This window comes from Coregonus lavaretus (genome assembly GCF_964263955.1).
Source record: "Coregonus lavaretus genome assembly, chromosome: 1".
NCBI classification, from domain to species: domain Eukaryota; kingdom Metazoa; phylum Chordata; class Actinopteri; order Salmoniformes; family Salmonidae; genus Coregonus; species Coregonus lavaretus.
In genome coordinates, this window is record NC_139988.1 from 17,360,486 (window position 1) to 17,377,731 (window position 17,246).

The window sequence follows — 17,246 nt, forward strand, 5'->3', positions numbered from 1 at the left end:
TCTATCCTTTCTCAATCGCTCTCTCCTCCTCCCAGGCGGAGTACTACCACCTGTTGGCTGAGAAGATCTATAAGATCCAGAAGGAGTTGGAGGAGAAGAGGCGGACGCGGCTCCAGAAGCAGGGTATGTTGGTGCCCACTCAGCCTGGTCCTGGGCCTGGCATGCCCCCCTACAGGATTTAGGTCTCTGGGCCAGCTAGCATGCCCCCCTACAGGGTTTAGGTCTCTGGGCCAGCTACTGCCTCTCACTGAGTGGACCGGACACACATATGTAATAACACAAACAGATGCTCAGACAGGATACACATACTCTCTATAGTGCGATCGCGGCAATACATCCGCTCTCTTCCTTATCGCTCTCCATCATTTCGCCTCTCCACCCCTACAGATGGTCCCCTCCCTGACCACTCTCTGGTGCGGCCCGGTGGAGCCAACCAGATGGTTAATAGGATGCAGAACCCTGCAGGTGAGTCCATGGGGACAGGAGAGAGGGGTCGCCAAACAGAGATGTAACATTATTGGGCTGTTTTCAGTGGTGGTATACCTCATAGTTTCACTTGAGAGGTTACTACATTTGGCTCATGTTGACAATCATGTTTTTTTCTGTAACCTTATTAGTGTGCCTTGAGTCAAATCTAATTTTATTTGTCACATACACGTGTTTAGCGGGTGTAGCGAAATGCTTGTGCTTATAGCCACGAAAGTGCAGTACTATCTAACAATTTCACAACATATACCCAATACACACAAATCTAGTAAGGAATGGAATTTAAGAACATATGGCCAAGCAATGACAGAGCTGCATGGACTAAGATACAGTATAATATTATAGAATACAGTATATACAGTGAGGGGAAAAAAGTATTTGATACCCTGCTGATTTTGTACGTTTGCCCACTGACAAAGAAATGATCAATCTATAATTTTAATGGTAGGTTTATTTGAACAGTGAGCGACAGAATAACAACAACAAAAATCCACGCATGTCAAAAATGTTATAAATTGATTTGCATTTTAATTAGGGAAATAAGTATTTGACCCCCCTCTCAATCAGAAAGATATCTGGCTCCCAGGTGTCTTTTTATACAGGTAACAAGCTGAGATTAGGCGCACACTCCACAGAAGCAATCAATCAATCAGATTCCAAACTCTCCACCATGGCCAAGACCAAAGAGCTCTCCAAGGATGTCAGGGACAAGATTGTAGACCTACACAAGGCTGGAATGGGCTACAAGACCATCGCCAAGCAGCTTGGTGAGAAGGTGACAACAGTTGGTGCGATTATTCGCAAATGGAATAAACACAAAAGCACTGTCAATCTCCCTCGGCCTGGGGCTCCATGCAAGATCTCACCTTGTGGAGTTGCAATGATCATGAGAACGGTGAGGAATCAGCCCAGAACTACACGGGAGGATCTTGTCAATGATCTCAAGGCAGCTGGGACCATAGTCACCAAGAAAACAATTGGTAACACACTACGCCGTGAAGGACTGAAATCCTGCAGCGCCCGCAAGGTCCCCCTGCTCAAGAAAGCACATATACATGCCCGTCTGAAGTTTGCCAATGAACATCTGAATGATTCAGAAGAGAACTGGGTTAAAGTGTTGTGGTCAGATGAGACCAAAATGGAGCTCTTTGGCATCAACTCAACTCGCCGTGTTTGGAGGAGGAGGAATGCTGCCTATGACCCCAAGAACACCATCCCCACCGTCAAACATGGAGGTGGAAACATTATGCTTTGGGGGTGTTTTTCTGCTAAGGGGACAGGACAACTTCACCGCATCAAAGGGACGATGGACGGGGCCATGTACCGTCAAATCTTGGGTGAGAACCTCCTTCCCTCCGCCAGGGCATTGAAAATGGGTCGTGGATGGGTATTCCAGCATGACAATGACCCAAAACACACGGCCAAGGCAACAAAGGAGTGGCTCAAGAATAAGCACATTAAGGTCCTGGAGTGGCCTAGCCAGTAAATGTATGCACTCATTGCTACTGTAAGTCGCTCTGGATAAGCGCGTCTGCTAAATAACTTAAAAGTAAAGTCTCCAGACCTTAATCCCATAGAAAATCTGTGGAGGGAGCTGACGGTTCGAGTTGCCAAACGTCAGGCTCGAAACCTTAATGACTTGGAGAAGATCTGCAAAGAGGAGTGGGACAAAATCCCTCCTGAGATGTGTGCAAACCTGGTGGCCAACTACAAGAAACGTCTGACCTCTGATTGCGAACAAGGGTTTTGCCACCAAGTACTAAGTCATGTTTTGCAGAGGGGTCAAATACTTATTTCCCTCATTAAAATGCTAATCAATTTATAACATTTTTGACATGCGTATTTTTGGATTTTTTTGTTGTTATTCTGTCGCTCACTGTTCAAATAAACCTACCATTAAAATTATAGACTGATCATGTCTTTGTCAGTGGGCAAACGTACAAAATCAGCAGGGGATCAAATACTTTTTTCCCTCACTGTACATATGAGATGAGTAGTGCAAGATATGTAAACATTATTAAAGTGACTAGTGTTCCATTTCTTAAAGTGGCCAGTGATTGCAATAGGCAGCAGCAGTCTCTAATGTGCTAGTGATGGCTATTTAACAGTCTGATGGCCTTGAGATAGAAGCTGTTTTTCATTCTCTCGGTCCAAGCTTTGATGCACCTGTACTGACCTCGCCTTCTGGATGATAGCGGGGTGAACAGGCAGTGGCTCGGGTGGTTGATGTCTGCTAAATGACTAAAATGTAAATGTTGATGTCCTTGATGATCTTTTTGGCCTTCCTGTAACATCGGATGCTGTAGGTGTCTTGGAGGGCGGGTAGTTTGCCCTCGGGAATGCGTTCGGCAGACCGCACCACCCTCTGGAGAGCCCTGCGGTTGCGGGCGGTGCAGTTGCCGTACCAGGCGGTGATACTGCCCGACAGGATGCTCTCAATTGTGAGGGTTTTAGGTGCCAAGCCAAATTTCTTCAACCTCCTGAGGTTGAAGAGGCTCTGTTGCGCCTTCTTCACCACACTGTCTGCGTGGGTGGACCATTTCAGTTTGTCAGTGACGTGTACGCCAAGGAACTTGAAGCTTTCTACCTTCTCCACTGCGGTCCCGTTGATATGGATAGGGGGGTGCACCCTCTGCTGTTTCCTGTAGTCCACGATCATCTCCTTTTGTTTTGTTGAGTGAGAGGTTGTTTTCCTGGCACCACACTCCCAGTGCCCTCACCTCCTCCCTGTAGGCTGTCTCGTCATTGTTGGTAATCAAGCCTGCTACTGTTGTCGTCTGCAAACTTGATGATTGAGTTGGAGGTGTGCAATGGCCACACAGTCATGGGTGAACAGGGAATACAGGAGGGGGCTGAGCACGCACCCTTGTGGGGCCCCAGTGTTGAGGATCAGCGAAGTGGAGATGTTGTTTCCTACCTTCACCACCTGGGGGTGGCCCGTCAGGAAGTCCAGGACCCAGTTGCACAGGGTGGGGTTCAGACCCAGGCCCTCGAGCTTAATGATGAGCTTGGAGGGTACTATGGTGTTGAATGCTGAGCTATAGTCAATGAACAGCATTCTTACATAGGTATTCCTCTTGTCCAGATGGGATAGGGCAGTGTGCAGTGGGATGGCGATTGCATTGTCTGTAGATCTATTGGGGCAGTAAGCAAATTGAAGTGGGTCTAGGGTGACCGGTAAGGCAGCGGTGATATGATCCTTGACTAGTCTCTCAAAGCACTTCATGATGACAGAGGTGAGTGTTACGGGGTGATAGTAATTTAGTTCAGTTACCTTTGCTTTCATGGGTACAGGAACAATGGCGGCCATATTGAAGCATGTGGGAACAGCAGACTGGGAAAGGGAGAGATTGAATATGTCCATAAACACACCAGCTAGCTGGTCTGTGCATGCTCTGAGGACACTGCTAGGGATGCCGTCTGGGCCGGCAGCCTTGCGGGGGTTAACATGCTTAAATGTCTTACTCACGTCAGCGACGGAGAAGGAGAGGCCGCAATCCTTGGTAGTGGGCCTCGTCGGTGGCACTCTCCTCAAAACGGGCGAAGAAGGTGTTTAGCTTGTCTGGAAGCGAGACGTCGGCGACATGGCTGGTTTTCCTTTTGTAGTCTGTGATTGTCTGTAGACCCTGCCACATACAGTGGGGAGAACAAGTATTTGATACACTGCCGATTTTGCAGGTTTTCCTACTTACAAAGCATGTAGAGGTCTGTAATTTTTATCATAGGTACACTTCAACTGTGAGAGACGGAATCTAAAACAAAAATCCAGAAAATCACATTGTATGATTTTTAAGTAATTAATTTGCATTTTATTGCATGACATAAGTATTTGATACATCAGAAAAGCAGAACTTAATATTTGGTACAGAAACCTTTGTTTGCAATTTCAGAGATCATACGTTTCCTGTAGGTCTTGACCAGGTTTGCACACACTGCAGCAGGGATTTTGGCCCACTCCTCCATACAGACCAATACAGACTTTCAGCTCCCTCCAAAGATTTTCTATTGGGTTCAGGTCTGGAGACTGGCTAGGCCACTCCAGGACCTTGAGATGCTTCTTACGGAGCCACTCCTTAGTTTCCCTGGCTGTGTGTTTCGGGTCGTTGTCATTTTGGAAGACCAAGCCACGACCCATCTTCAATGCTCCTACTGAGGGAAGGAGGTTGTTGGCCAAGATCTTGCAATACATGGCCCCATCCATCCTCCCCTCAATACGGTGCAGTCGTCCTGACCCCAAATAATGTTTCACGGTTGGGATGGTATTCTTGGGGTTGTACTCATCCTTCTTCTTCCTCCAAACACGGCGAGTGGAGTTTAGACCAAAAAGCTCTATTTTTGTCTCTTCAGACCACATGACCTTCTCCCATTCCTCCTCTGGATCATCCAGATGGTCATTGGCAAACTTCAGACGGGCCTGGACATGCGCTGGCTTGAGCAGGGGGAGACTGTGGTCCCAGCTCTCTTCAGGTCATTGACCAGGTCCTGCCGTGTAGTTCTGGGCTGATCCCTCACCTTCCTCATCATTGATGCCCCACGAGGTGAGATCTTGCATGGAGCCCCAGACCGAGGGTGATTGACCGTCATCTTGAACTTCTTCCATTTTCTAAAAATTGCGCCAACAGTTGTCGCCTTCTCACCAAGCTGCTTGCCTATTGTCCTGTAGCCCATCCCAGCCTTGTACAGGTCTACAATTTTATCCCTGATGTCCTTACACAGCTCTCTGGTCTTGGCCATTGTGGAGAGGTTGGAGTCTGTTTGAGTGTGTGGACAGGTGTCTTTTATACAGGTAATGAGTTCAAACAGGTGCAGTTAATACAGGTCATGAGTGGAGAACAGGAGGGCTTCTTAAAGAAAAACTAACAGGTCTGTGAGAGCCGGAATTCTTACTGGTTGGTAGGTGATCAAATACTTATGTCATGCAATAAAATGCAAATGAATTACTTAAAAATCATACAATGTGATTTTCTGGATTTTTGTTTTAGATTCCGTCTCTCACAGTTGAAGTGTACCTATGATAAAAATTACAGACCTCTACATGCTTTGTAAGTAGGAAAACCTGCAAAATCGGCAGTGTATCAAATACTTGTTCTCCCCACTGTATGTCTAGTGTCTGAGCCGTTGAATTGCGACTCCACTTTGTCTCTATACTGATGTTTTGCCAGTTTAATTGCCTTGCGGAGTGAGTAGCTACACTGTTTGTATTCTGCCATATTCCCAGTCACCTTTCCATGGTTAAATGCGGTGGTTCGCGCTTTCAGTTTTGCGCAAATGCTGCCATCTATCCACGGTTTCTGGTTAGGGTAGGTTGTAATAGTCACAGTGGGCACAACATCACCTATACGCTTCCTGATAAACTCAGTCACCGTTTCAGTGTATTCGTCTAAATTATTTTCGCAAGCTACCCGGAACAAATCCCAGTCCGCGTGATCAAAACAATCTTGAAGTGTGGATTCCGATTGGTCAGACCAGCATTGAGTAGTCCTTAGCACGGGTACTTCCTGTTTGAGTTTCTGCCTATAGGAAGGGAGGAGCAAAATGGAGTCGTGGTCACATTTGCCGAAAGGAGGGAGGGGGAGGGCCTTATAACCATCCCGGAAGTTCGAATAGCAATGGTCGAGGATTTTAGCAGCGCGAGTACAACAGTCGATATGTTGATAGAACTTCGGCAGTCTAGTCCTCAAATTTGCTTTGTTAAAATCCCCGGCTACAATAAATGCAGCCTCAGGATATGTAGTTTGCTTAAAGTCCAGTGAAGTTCTTTGAGGACCGTCGTGGTATCGGCTTGAGGGGGGATATACACAGCCGTGATTATAACCAAAGAAAATTATCTTGGGAGATAATACGGTCGGCATTTGATTGTGAGGTATTCTAGGTCGGGTGAACAGAAGGACTTAAGTTCCTGTATGTTACTACAATTACACCATGAGTCGTTAATCATGAAACACACACCTCCGCCCTTCTGCTTCCCGGAGAGATATTTATTCCTGTCTGCGCGATGAACTGAGAACCCATCTGGCTGGACCGATTTCGACAGAATATCCCCAGAGAGCCATGTTTCCGTGAAACAAAGTATGTTACAGGTCTTGATGTCTCTCTGGAAAGAAATCCTTGCCCGGAGCTCGTTGAGTTTGTTAGACTGAACATTAGCGAGTAGTTTACTTGGAAGCGGTGGGTGGTGTGCGCGCCTCCTATGTCGAACCAGCAGGCCGCTCCGAGTGCCTTTCCTCCGCCGCCAATGTTTTGGGTCAGCCGCTGGAATCAGTTCAATTGCCCTGGGAAGAGCAAACAAAGGAGTCATCCTGGTTCCGACGTTACGCAGCGTGTTTAGATTACCACGCCCGACGTTACGCAGCGTGTTTAGATTACCACGCCCGATGTTACGCAGCGTGTTTAGATTACCACGCCCGACGTTACGCGGCGTGTTTAGATTACCACGCCCGACGTTACGCGGCGTGTTTAGATTACCACGCCCGACGTTACGCAGCGTGTTTAGATTACCACGCCCGACGACGTTACGCAGCGTGTTTAGATTACCACGCCCGACGACGTTACGCAGCGTGTTTAGATTACCACGCCCGACGTTACGCGGCGTGTTTAGATTACCACGCCCGACGTTACGCGGCGTGTTTAGATTACCACGCCCGACGTTACGCGGCGTGTTTAGATTACCACGCCCGACGACGTTACGCAGCGTGTTTAGATTACCACGCCCGACGACGTTACGCAGCGTGTTTAGATTACCACGCCCGACGACGTTACGCAGCGTGTTTAGATTACCACGCCCGACGACGTTACGCAGCGTGTTTAGATTACCACGCCCGACGTTACGCAGCGTGTTTAGATTACCACGCCCGACGACGTTACGCAGCGTGTTTAGATTACCACGCCCGACGACGTTACGCGGCGTGTTTAGATTACCACGCCCGACGACGTTACGCGGCGTGTTTAGATTACCACGCCCGACGACGTTACGCAGCGTGTTTAGATTACCACGCCCGACGACGTTACGCAGCGTGTTTAGATTACCACGCCCGACGACGTTACGCGGCGTGTTTAGATTACCACGCCCGACGACGTTACGCGGCGTGTTTAGATTACCACGCCCGACGACGTTACGCGGCGTGTTTAGATTACCACGCCCGACGACGTTACGCGGCGTGTTTAGATTACCACGCCCGACGTTACGCGGCGTGTTTAGATTACCACGCCCGACGTTACGCGGCGTGTTTAGATTACCACGCCCGACGTTACGCGGCGTGTTTAGATTACCACGCCCGACGTTACGCGGCGTGTTTAGATTACCACGCCCGACGTTACGCGGCGTGTTTAGATTACCACGCCCGACGTTACGCGCCGTGTTTAGATTACCACGCCCGACGTTACGCGGCGTGTTTAGATTACCACTCCCGACGTTACGCAGCGTGTTTAGATGCACAAGCGCCCAACTGCATTGTTCTCTTTGATCATCCTCATGCTTGTGTTTTCTTCAGGTATGAACCAGTTCAACCAGATGGGGATGCAGTCTACGGGTCAGAGGTCGACCCCTCCTCTCCCCCTCACACCCATCAACCAGGTCAGTGCTCTTTTATGTGCACTTAATGGGCGCTGTTTTGGAAAGAAAGCGTTATACCCAAATACAAACGTTTTTGTGTTCAATAGATCTTATAGATGTATTTTGATGCAAGAGGAACCGTATCATGTCATAGCACTAACGTATACATTGATGCAACACACGGAGTAGTCCCTAGTATCAAAAGTGTCTGAAAGGACTAATATGAGCGCTGTTCTAAACCAATGTCTGTTGTGTCCCCTGTAGATGGGCATGGGGAACCCCAGGATGGGCCAGCCCAACGTGGGCCAGCTCCAGAACCAGTACCTACCCCAGGGACAGTTCCCAGGCTCCGGCCCAGGACCAGGTCTCGGCACGGGGCAGCCCGGCATGGTACAGCCTGCTATGAACCAGCAAGGCAACCAGGGAGGCATGGCACAGATGAGAGAGGTGGGCAAAAGTGGAAGTATATGGTCTGTCGCTGCCCTCAAAGTCCTATGTAGATGCATGAAACGGAAGGACAGATTGGGTACCCTTTATGAGGGATTCTATGATGTTGGTTTTAATTGTGAATCTCATCACCAAACCAACTAAACACAGTCACTAATGCATTTCCACACATCTGTACATGCACAATGAATCCCTCCTTCCTACCCTAGTGTTTCCTCATGTAGGTTCACTGGAGGGATGCCCCCGTCATACATAATGTATGTTAATGTCTGAATAATGTATGAACTATTAATGCTAAATGCCTTATCTCTCCCTCCCAATCTCTCTCTCCTTACAGACTCAGATACCCATTCCTTCCCCTCTCCCCGTCAACAGCCCTCTAGCCGGGCCCGGCTCAGTCGGAGGGGGTAGCGGTGTCCCCTCGGTAGGGCCCATGGGTCCTCAGAGTGTGGGTGGAGGCCCCTTGTCCAACCTGCCCCTGTCCAACAACCCCCAGCAGCCCAACTCCATCCCCCACCTCTCGGCCATGCGCCAGAGCTCTCCCTCCCCCGCCCGTAGCCTCACCCCCACACCCCACCAAACGCCACCCAGGCTAGTTGGCTCACAGACCCCCCAGCCCCACACCCCCAACCCGTCCCAGCTGGCCCCCCCAGGCCCTCAGCAGCAGCTAGGGCCCGGCAGCCAGGGGCCAGGCTCCAACAAGCCCATGCAGCAGGGGGTGGGAGCGGGGTCCACCACCCCATCTCACCCTGGTCATCCCTCAACAACCCCCAACCCCCATGGAGGCCAGCTCCCTCGCACGCCTCGCACTCCGGTGAGATTTATTAGATAATTTAGAAACGTACAGCTATATCTCCAACACATGGTATGAATAGTACATTGAGTCAGTACAAGTTTTACAAAAGTGATCACAACGTTGACATACAGCTGCAAAATGGAGCAGTTAACAGTCAATGTAATAATCAATTGTTTAGGAATTTCCTCTGACCTCTCACTCACCTAACTGCACTCAATTGCCTGTCAATTTCCAAACCTTCACTGTAACTCCCATGGGGGTTGTTGCATTCTCTTGTAGTATCTATCCTTTTCTAACAGTGTTCTGTCTCTCTGTCTCTCTCTGTGTCTGTCTCTCTCCCCCCAGATGTCCCAGAAGGGTGGCTTCCAGTCCCAGGACGGTCAGGCTCTGACCCCAGCGTCGGTCAGCAGTGTGGACACGGCCTCCCAGCAGGCCTCCCAGTCAGACACCTCTGCTTCCGTGGACCCCAAGACGGAGGTCAAGCAGCAGCAGGATGAGGACGACGATGGGGAGGAAGGCTGCTCCAAGGGGGGGAAGTTATCCAACATCAAGCTGGAGAACAAACCCATCAAAATGGAGGGGGTGAAGAAAGAGGAATGTGGAGGCGACGGGGGCAAAGGTGTTCCCATGGAAACGTCATCATTGGCAGGGGTTAAAAGTGAAGACAGGGTGAAGACTGAAGACCGGAAGCCGGAGGTGAAGAAGGAGCCGAAAGAGGAAGAGAAGGGATCAGAGTCCCCTGGTACACCGTCTGGTGCCCAGAACAAGAAGAAGAGTAAGGACTGCTTTATTCTGTTAATGATTATGTGATCGCATTTGTACTGTGTACAAGTTATGTTTCTATACTCTCTGTGGTTATGTTCCTGCTTCTGCAAATGTATGCAGTTATAATCCGTGTCTGAATCCAACTCGAACCCTAACCTATCTCTCTACCCCTCTCCCTCCTCCTCCTCTCCTTCCACCTCTCTCAGTCTTTAAGCCAGAGGAGCTGCGCCAGGCCCTCATACCCACCCTGGAATCTCTGTACAGACAGGACCCAGAGTCTCTGCCCTTCAGACAGCCTGTGGACCCTCATCTACTGGGCATACCTGTACGTACTGCGTATTCACACTGTTTCAGTTTAATGTTCTATCACAAAAATGTGCTTTTTACATGTGAAGCTAGCCAAATAAATGTCCCACCTGTGGAATAATAAAGGAACCTTAACTTGACCCTATCTCTCTTTCTCCCTCCCCAGGACTACTTTGACATAGTGAAGACCCCCATGGACCTGTCCACTATAAAGCGGAAGCTGGATACGGGTCAGTACCAGGAACCCTGGCAGTACGTGGATGACATCTGGGTCATGTTGAACAACGCCTGGCTTTACAACCGCAAGACGTCCCGCGTCTACAAGTACTGCTCCAAGCTGGCCGAGGTGTTCGAGGCCGAGATAGATCCCGTCATGAAGGGCCTGGGTTACTGCTGCGGCAAGAAGGTGAAATGGGAGTGTGATGCGGGGTTGTGTGGTTGGTTATTAGGGTGTGTGGGTGTCTGTCTGGTGTGTGTGACGTGTAGTGTCAGGCTAGATGTAGTTATTGCATCTCTATTGCATTGCTAGTTTCACATCCAGTTCTGTGCATGGAGACTAGGCTTGGTATAACACCACCATATTAAGTTTCAACACTTTTAATATTGACCATAACCTCGCAGCTATTTCTGACTTTGCTCATGAATGGGCTAAGCTAAGTGGTCAACAGGGATGACTAGAGCGTCTCCTTTTATGAAAACGAGGCAAAGCAGTCGGGCTGAGCCCTTCAGATGGCCCATAAGGCCGGACAGCTGTTGTCATTTACTGTGACAGTGAGCCTGAAGGGCCATGTGAGCCAGGGCTGGCACATTCCTCTGGCCTAACCAAATGACCTCCATGATAACGCCAAAATATTTTCTGTTGCTTTGGGCAGAAGCTCTAGATGTAGCAATAGTCTGTCCTCTTGGGTCTAATGGTGCTCATGATCATGGATTGGGCAGTTTCCCTGGTCGCATGGTCTTGTAAAACTCCTGGCAATACTTAACATAAAGATTTTAATTAGCCAACTTTTTTTCATTCTCCTTCCTCCAGTCTTTGTTTGTTAGTACTTCTATTTTATACTTTAAAAAAAAATGTGTAGCACTTTGTTGAAAAGCGCTATACAAATATTATTATATTACTGCTAGTGTTGAAGGACCAAACTGTTTTGAAAGTTAATTAGGCGATTTTAAAGTAGTATTCCTTTATCATCTAACTTTCTCCTTCCTTCTCCTCCGTCAGTTGGAGTTCTCTCCCCAGACGTTGTGCTGCTATGGAAAGCAGCTGTGTACTATACCCCGGGACGCTGCCTACTTCAGCTACCAGAACAGGTATGGAGAGAGCTGAGGGACACACACGGTGATCGATATCAAAATGATTGTATGTTGAATTTTGTGTTTCTATGGGAATAAATGGTTTGCCACTTCATTTTCATATCTGTTCAGTGTCTGTATTGTCCCATATTTCCTCCACCTCCAGTTGATTCTGTCGCTGCTGTGCTGGTGTTGCTCATCTTGTCCAAATGCTAATCTGCGCTTTGCCTCGGCTTTCTGCTCTGTTGTCTTGTCCTCTGTCCTCCCCCTCTCCTCACCATCCAACCCTTTCGGTCCTCTCCCTCTGTTGTCAATGCCTGTGACATCTGCATTGGCTTGCTTTTGTCTGGTCCAATCATGCGCCTCCAAACCCTACCCCTCCCTCCCCCTTCAATCCTGAATCATGATTGGCTGTTCTGACGACGACCCCTGCCCTGCCCGCTCTGCGCTCCTCCTGCGTGCTTGCTCCCGCCCTGTCCTGCCATGCCTTGCCCTGATTGGTGGCTGCCTCCCTGTGCCTTCTCTGTGATTGGCTGTGCTGTTGGGGAACGGTGTAGTTCACCAAAATTTGGGCTTCTTGCTGACAGGTACCACTTCTGTGAGAAGTGCTTCAACGAAATCCAGGGGGACAACGTGTCCCTAGGAGACGACCCCTCCCAGCCTCCGACGTGAGTATAACGTTACCCTCTAGCCTTCCCTCAACTTGTCTTTAGTTTTAACTTACATTTTATATTTAGGCTTCTATTATTTGACTCCTCATATGCCAAGCTTCTCCCTCATATCTGCTTAAAGTACCTCCATTTGCTGTTATTGGTAATATTTTGTGAATGTCTCCTTTCCATTTCTATGTTTTCTGTGGTATTCTGTCTCCTGCAGTAGTTGATTGTTTTTATTGTACATCTGTACTGCCGCTGTTATTGTGTCTCACCTCTCACACTGTGGTTTTCCTCAATAGGCCTACATCTGTTCTGTTCTGCAGCATCTCTTTAGTAAATCAAGATTGGCAACATTGCATATTTAAAATATCGGGCCAGGATATCTGGCGGATTTCATGAGTCTTAAACTTTTAATATATGAAATGTTGGACAAGGGCCCAGCCAGAGAATCCAATGATCCCACCTTGTGGTGATTTAGAGTTTGATGCTGTATTTATTTAATGGTTGGTAAAACAAAAATGTGAAATGTCGGGGGGGGGGCGAAACCCTGTAACTGTTAGACCAGTGGTTTTCATCCGGTGTGCCTTGAGGAGCGCTCCGGTGTGTCGTGAAACTTTTCCTAATCTTGATTTTAATGTTATTATACACTCACTTATAAACGTGACCTGTGGAATGCACATTTAATTTTGAATTGGGAATTGAACCAGTGCCGCTCAGATAAATACATGGTTACATCTGTATCGTCGTTTCAAGTCCGGTGTTCTCAGGCTGTTGTTACAAAATGGATGATATTGCAGTATGGATCAGATGAGATGGAGGTCATTACCACTAAATAAATGTAATGGACTTTTTTTTAGGTGTGCTGCAGATAATCTATTTTTATTTTTTTTGTATCCCATCAAGGTGTGCCATGGTTCAAAGATATTTGGGAACCACCTAGACTGTGGTTCATCCATCGTACCCTTTCCATTTGTATTTTTGTTAATGAGGCTTTTGACTGGGTGTGTCATGAGGTGGCCTGGTTGTTGACTGGGGGGGGGGGGGCGGCCTGGTTGTTGACTGGGGGGGGGGGCTGGGCGGCCTGGTTGTTGACTGGGGGGGCGGCCTGGTCGTTGACTGGGGGCGTGGTGGGGAGGCGGGGGTGGTGGCCTGGGTGCGGTTGTTGACTGGGGGGGTGGCCTGGTTGCGGTTGTTGACTGGGGGGGTGGCATTTCTTCTTTCTCATTTCAGTTCCATCGGTAAAGATCAGTTTGAGAAGAAGAAGAATGACACACTGGACCCTGAATTGTAAGTCCACCCTTAGAAGTATATATCTTGTTGAATAATTGCATTCATATTTACATTTTAGTAATTTAGCAGACGCTCTTATTTTTTTATTTTAGTCATTTAGCAGACGCTCTTATCCAGAGTGACTTACAGGAGCAATTAGGGTTAAGTGCCTTGCTCAAGGGCACATCGACAGATTTTTCACCTAGTCGGCTCTGGGATTAGAACCAGCGACCTTTCGGTTACTGGCACTACGCTCTTAACCACTAAGCTACCTGCCGCTTATCCAGAGCGACTTACAGTTAGTGCATACATTTTCATACTGGCCCCCTGTGGGAAACGAACCCACAACCCTGGCGTTGCAAGCACCATGCTCTACCAACTGAGCTACAGGGGACTATTGAGCGCAATGTAGTTGTGCAGTTGTAAGCAGTCGCAGTGATTCGATTTCGCTCCTCTCTGCAGGCTTGTGGAATGTCTGGACTGTGGACGTAAGATGCACCAGATCTGTGTCCTGCACAACGACACCATCTGGCCGTTAGGGTAAGTCTGTCTGCCTGCCCTGTAACCAGAAAAGATTAGGCAGTTTGAGTCTTAGTAGACTCTGGTTTCTCTAATGAACTTTCTCCCACCAGTTTTAATTGTGATGGCTGCTTAAAGAAGTTGAATAAGACTCGTAGAGAGAACAAGTATGCCGCCAAAAGTAAGTACCAATGTCTTCTTTCTTTTTTTTAACACTAAATATTATTTACTGGTCTCCGTTTTGATGTAGTTCTTCCCTCTTTACCTAGCTTACTTGTAACTAAACTAAGCTCATCTCACTCCCTCTCTCCAGGGTTGCCCCACACTAAACTGGGCTGTTATTTGGAGACGAGGGTGAATGACTTCCTGAAGCGTCAGAGCCACCCTGAGTCGGGTGACGTCACCATCCGAGTCGTCCACGTCTCTGACAAGGTGGTGGAGGTCAAACCAGGCATGAAGTCCAGGTAAGGGACAGGCACTGCGGCGGGGGGTGGGGGGTAGTAAGCATGTTACCCTGAAGAAATAGATCAGGAGCAAGGGATACAGGTAGTGGTGGAACGAGTGGGGTTAATGTAGTAATTTGCTGAATCCCATAGCAACCCCTAGGCACTGAGAGGATTGGATTACTTCTTTCTCTCAGAATTTGAGTTTTTTTTCTTTTCAGAATTGTTAGATGGAGAAGCTGTAACTCTCTGAATGGTGAAGATATAAAGATATTGGTATGCCGGGTTGGGGAGTAACTGATTACATGTAATCTGATTACAAAACTAATCAGTTACATTACCAGCGACAGTATTGTAATGAGATACTTTTGAAAAACTAGATTACTTCTTGGATTACTTTTACATTTTAAGTTTGTTCCACATGACCGAGTCTGATCACAAGTCAGACCAATATGATGATTCACAAATGATGGATCCTTTTAGTCTTCTTCTTCTAATGCCTCTTAAGGGGACAGTAGTCTAAAACTAACTGAAAGTAATCAGATAACGTTACTGATGACCAGTAACTAGTAACTAACGGATTACATTTAGAAAGTAACGTACCTAACCCTGTTGGTATGCATCCATTGTAGCATCAATCTCACTCTTCTCGTGTCTCCCAGGTTTGTGGACACTGGGGAGATGTGTGAGTCGTTCCCATACAGAACGAAAGCCCTGTTTGCCTTTGAAGACATCGATGGAGCTGACGTCTGCTTCTTCGGCATGCATGTACAGGAGTATGGCTCCGACTGCCCTCCTCCCAATCAGAGGTAATGGTTCTTTTTAAGGGTCAATGTTATCTCGACTCAGTTGGGAGCAGTTTTATGTACATGGATCAAAGGACTGGACCTCATCCTTGCTCTCTCTGTCTCCCTCTCTGCCTACTTGTCTACCCCAGACGAGTGTACATCTCGTACCTGGACAGTGTTCACTTCTTCCAGCCTCGTTCTCTGAGGACGGGCGTCTACCATGAGATTCTCATTGGCTACCTGGAGTATGTCAAGAAGCTGGGGTACACGACGGGTCACATCTGGGCATGCCCACCTAGTGAAGGGGATGACTACATCTTCCACTGTCACCCTATGGACCAGAAGATCCCCAAGCCTAAGAGGCTACAGGAGTGGTATAGGAAGATGCTGGACAAGGCTGTGGTGGAGCGCATCGTGCACGACTTCAAGGTAAGAGGCTTGAGGGGTCCTTGCGGGGACAAAGTTCAAATTTTAATTAAATTGTCTTGCTCTCATCCGCAAGTGGAAGGGTTGAGTACACAAGGACAGAGTCATGGATTGGCTTCTGAGATGGAGAACCATTTTATCACTGTTCATGTTGTTGTGACCACTTGAAGTGGTGTTACTCATTTGTTACATAAAGCAGAAGGAGTGGATCTGTGTTTAATCTCTTTCCCTCCCTCTCGCAGGACATCTTCAAGCAGGCCACGGAGGACCGTCTGACCAGTGCCAAGGAGCTGCCATACTTTGAGGGGGACTTCTGGCCCAACGTGCTAGAGGAGAGCATCAAGGAGCTGGAGCAGGAGGAGGAGGAGAGGAAGAGAGAGGAAAACAGCACTTCCAACGAGAGCATAGATGTAAGTGAGATGGGTAGTTACTACAAGGTACATTGCAGTGTGTTCTTATGGATCTTTGTTGTGATGTCTTTCAATGTGATAATTTTATTCAATTGTTTTATTTAAATACATGCTTGTATGAACTGCATTTCTACATTCGAACTAAAAATAGTTACCATTGTTAATAATTCACCTTCACCACACATCCAGGCCACGAAGGGCGACAGCAAAAACGCCAAAAAGAAGAACAACAAGAAGACTTCTAAGAATAAGAGCAGCAGTATGAGCCGAGCCAATAAGAAGAAGCCAGGCTTGCCCAACGTGTCCAATGACCTCTCTCAGAAACTCTACGCCAGCATGGAGAAGCATAAAGAGGTAGGAGGGACAGACCGTTGAATGTTTTTAATGTATTTCTGAACATAAGTTACAAACATTAGGTAGTAAATCAGGCTCCCTTGGAGTAAATTGGTGAGAAACAGATTTTAGGACCGTCTGAACGAGTCAAATTGTATTTGTCACCATGAAATGCTTACTTACAAGCCCTTAACCAACAATGCAGATCAAGAAATGGAGTTAAGAAAATATTGATTAAATAAACTAAATTAAAAAGTAACACAATGAAATAACGAGGCTATATACAGGGGGTACCAGTACCGAGTCGATGTGCGGGGGTACAGGTTAGTCAAGGTAATTTGTACATGTAGGTAGGGGTAAAGTACTTTCCACTAAGACAGTATCTTTTCACTCTTCTCTGTTAACCCTCCCTTCTCTCCTCGCCAGGTATTCTTTGTGATCCGTCTGATAGCGGCGCCCATGTCCAACACGCTGGGTCCCATCACGGACCCCGACGGCCTGATGGCCTGCGACCTGATGGACGGGCGCGACGCCTTCCTCACCCTGGCCCGGGACAAACACCTGGAGTTCAGCTCGCTGCGCAGGTCCAAGTGGAGCTCCATGTGCATGCTGGTGGAGCTGCACAACCAGAGCCAGGACCGCTTCGTCTACACCTGCAACGAGTGCAAGGGCCATGTGGAGACACGCTACCACTGCACTGTCTGCGAGGTGAGGGTTAGGGAGGGGAAGGGTAAAGCTGGGACGATAAACTGAAAATTAC

At 48.0% G+C, this 17,246-nt stretch overlaps 1 protein-coding gene across 1 annotated transcript in view; it reads left to right on the forward strand.

The window, feature by feature from the left end:
• Positions 1 to 17,246, forward strand: part of LOC311136164 (histone acetyltransferase p300-like) — a 29,649-nt gene that overhangs the window by 7,547 nt on the left and 4,856 nt on the right. Inside the window, exons 10-28 of the mRNA XM_084170255.1 lie at positions 36 to 123; positions 388 to 465; positions 7,977 to 8,059; positions 8,303 to 8,485; positions 8,823 to 9,299; positions 9,627 to 10,056; positions 10,253 to 10,371; positions 10,519 to 10,758; positions 11,572 to 11,660; positions 12,230 to 12,310; positions 13,529 to 13,585; positions 14,030 to 14,107; positions 14,200 to 14,267; positions 14,400 to 14,550; positions 15,192 to 15,338; positions 15,467 to 15,746; positions 15,986 to 16,153; positions 16,343 to 16,507; positions 16,913 to 17,194. Coding sequence (XP_084026381.1) covers positions 36 to 123; positions 388 to 465; positions 7,977 to 8,059; positions 8,303 to 8,485; positions 8,823 to 9,299; positions 9,627 to 10,056; positions 10,253 to 10,371; positions 10,519 to 10,758; positions 11,572 to 11,660; positions 12,230 to 12,310; positions 13,529 to 13,585; positions 14,030 to 14,107; positions 14,200 to 14,267; positions 14,400 to 14,550; positions 15,192 to 15,338; positions 15,467 to 15,746; positions 15,986 to 16,153; positions 16,343 to 16,507; positions 16,913 to 17,194 — 3,264 coding nt within the window. The remainder of the gene's footprint in view (positions 1 to 35; positions 124 to 387; positions 466 to 7,976; positions 8,060 to 8,302; positions 8,486 to 8,822; positions 9,300 to 9,626; positions 10,057 to 10,252; positions 10,372 to 10,518; positions 10,759 to 11,571; positions 11,661 to 12,229; positions 12,311 to 13,528; positions 13,586 to 14,029; positions 14,108 to 14,199; positions 14,268 to 14,399; positions 14,551 to 15,191; positions 15,339 to 15,466; positions 15,747 to 15,985; positions 16,154 to 16,342; positions 16,508 to 16,912; positions 17,195 to 17,246) is intronic.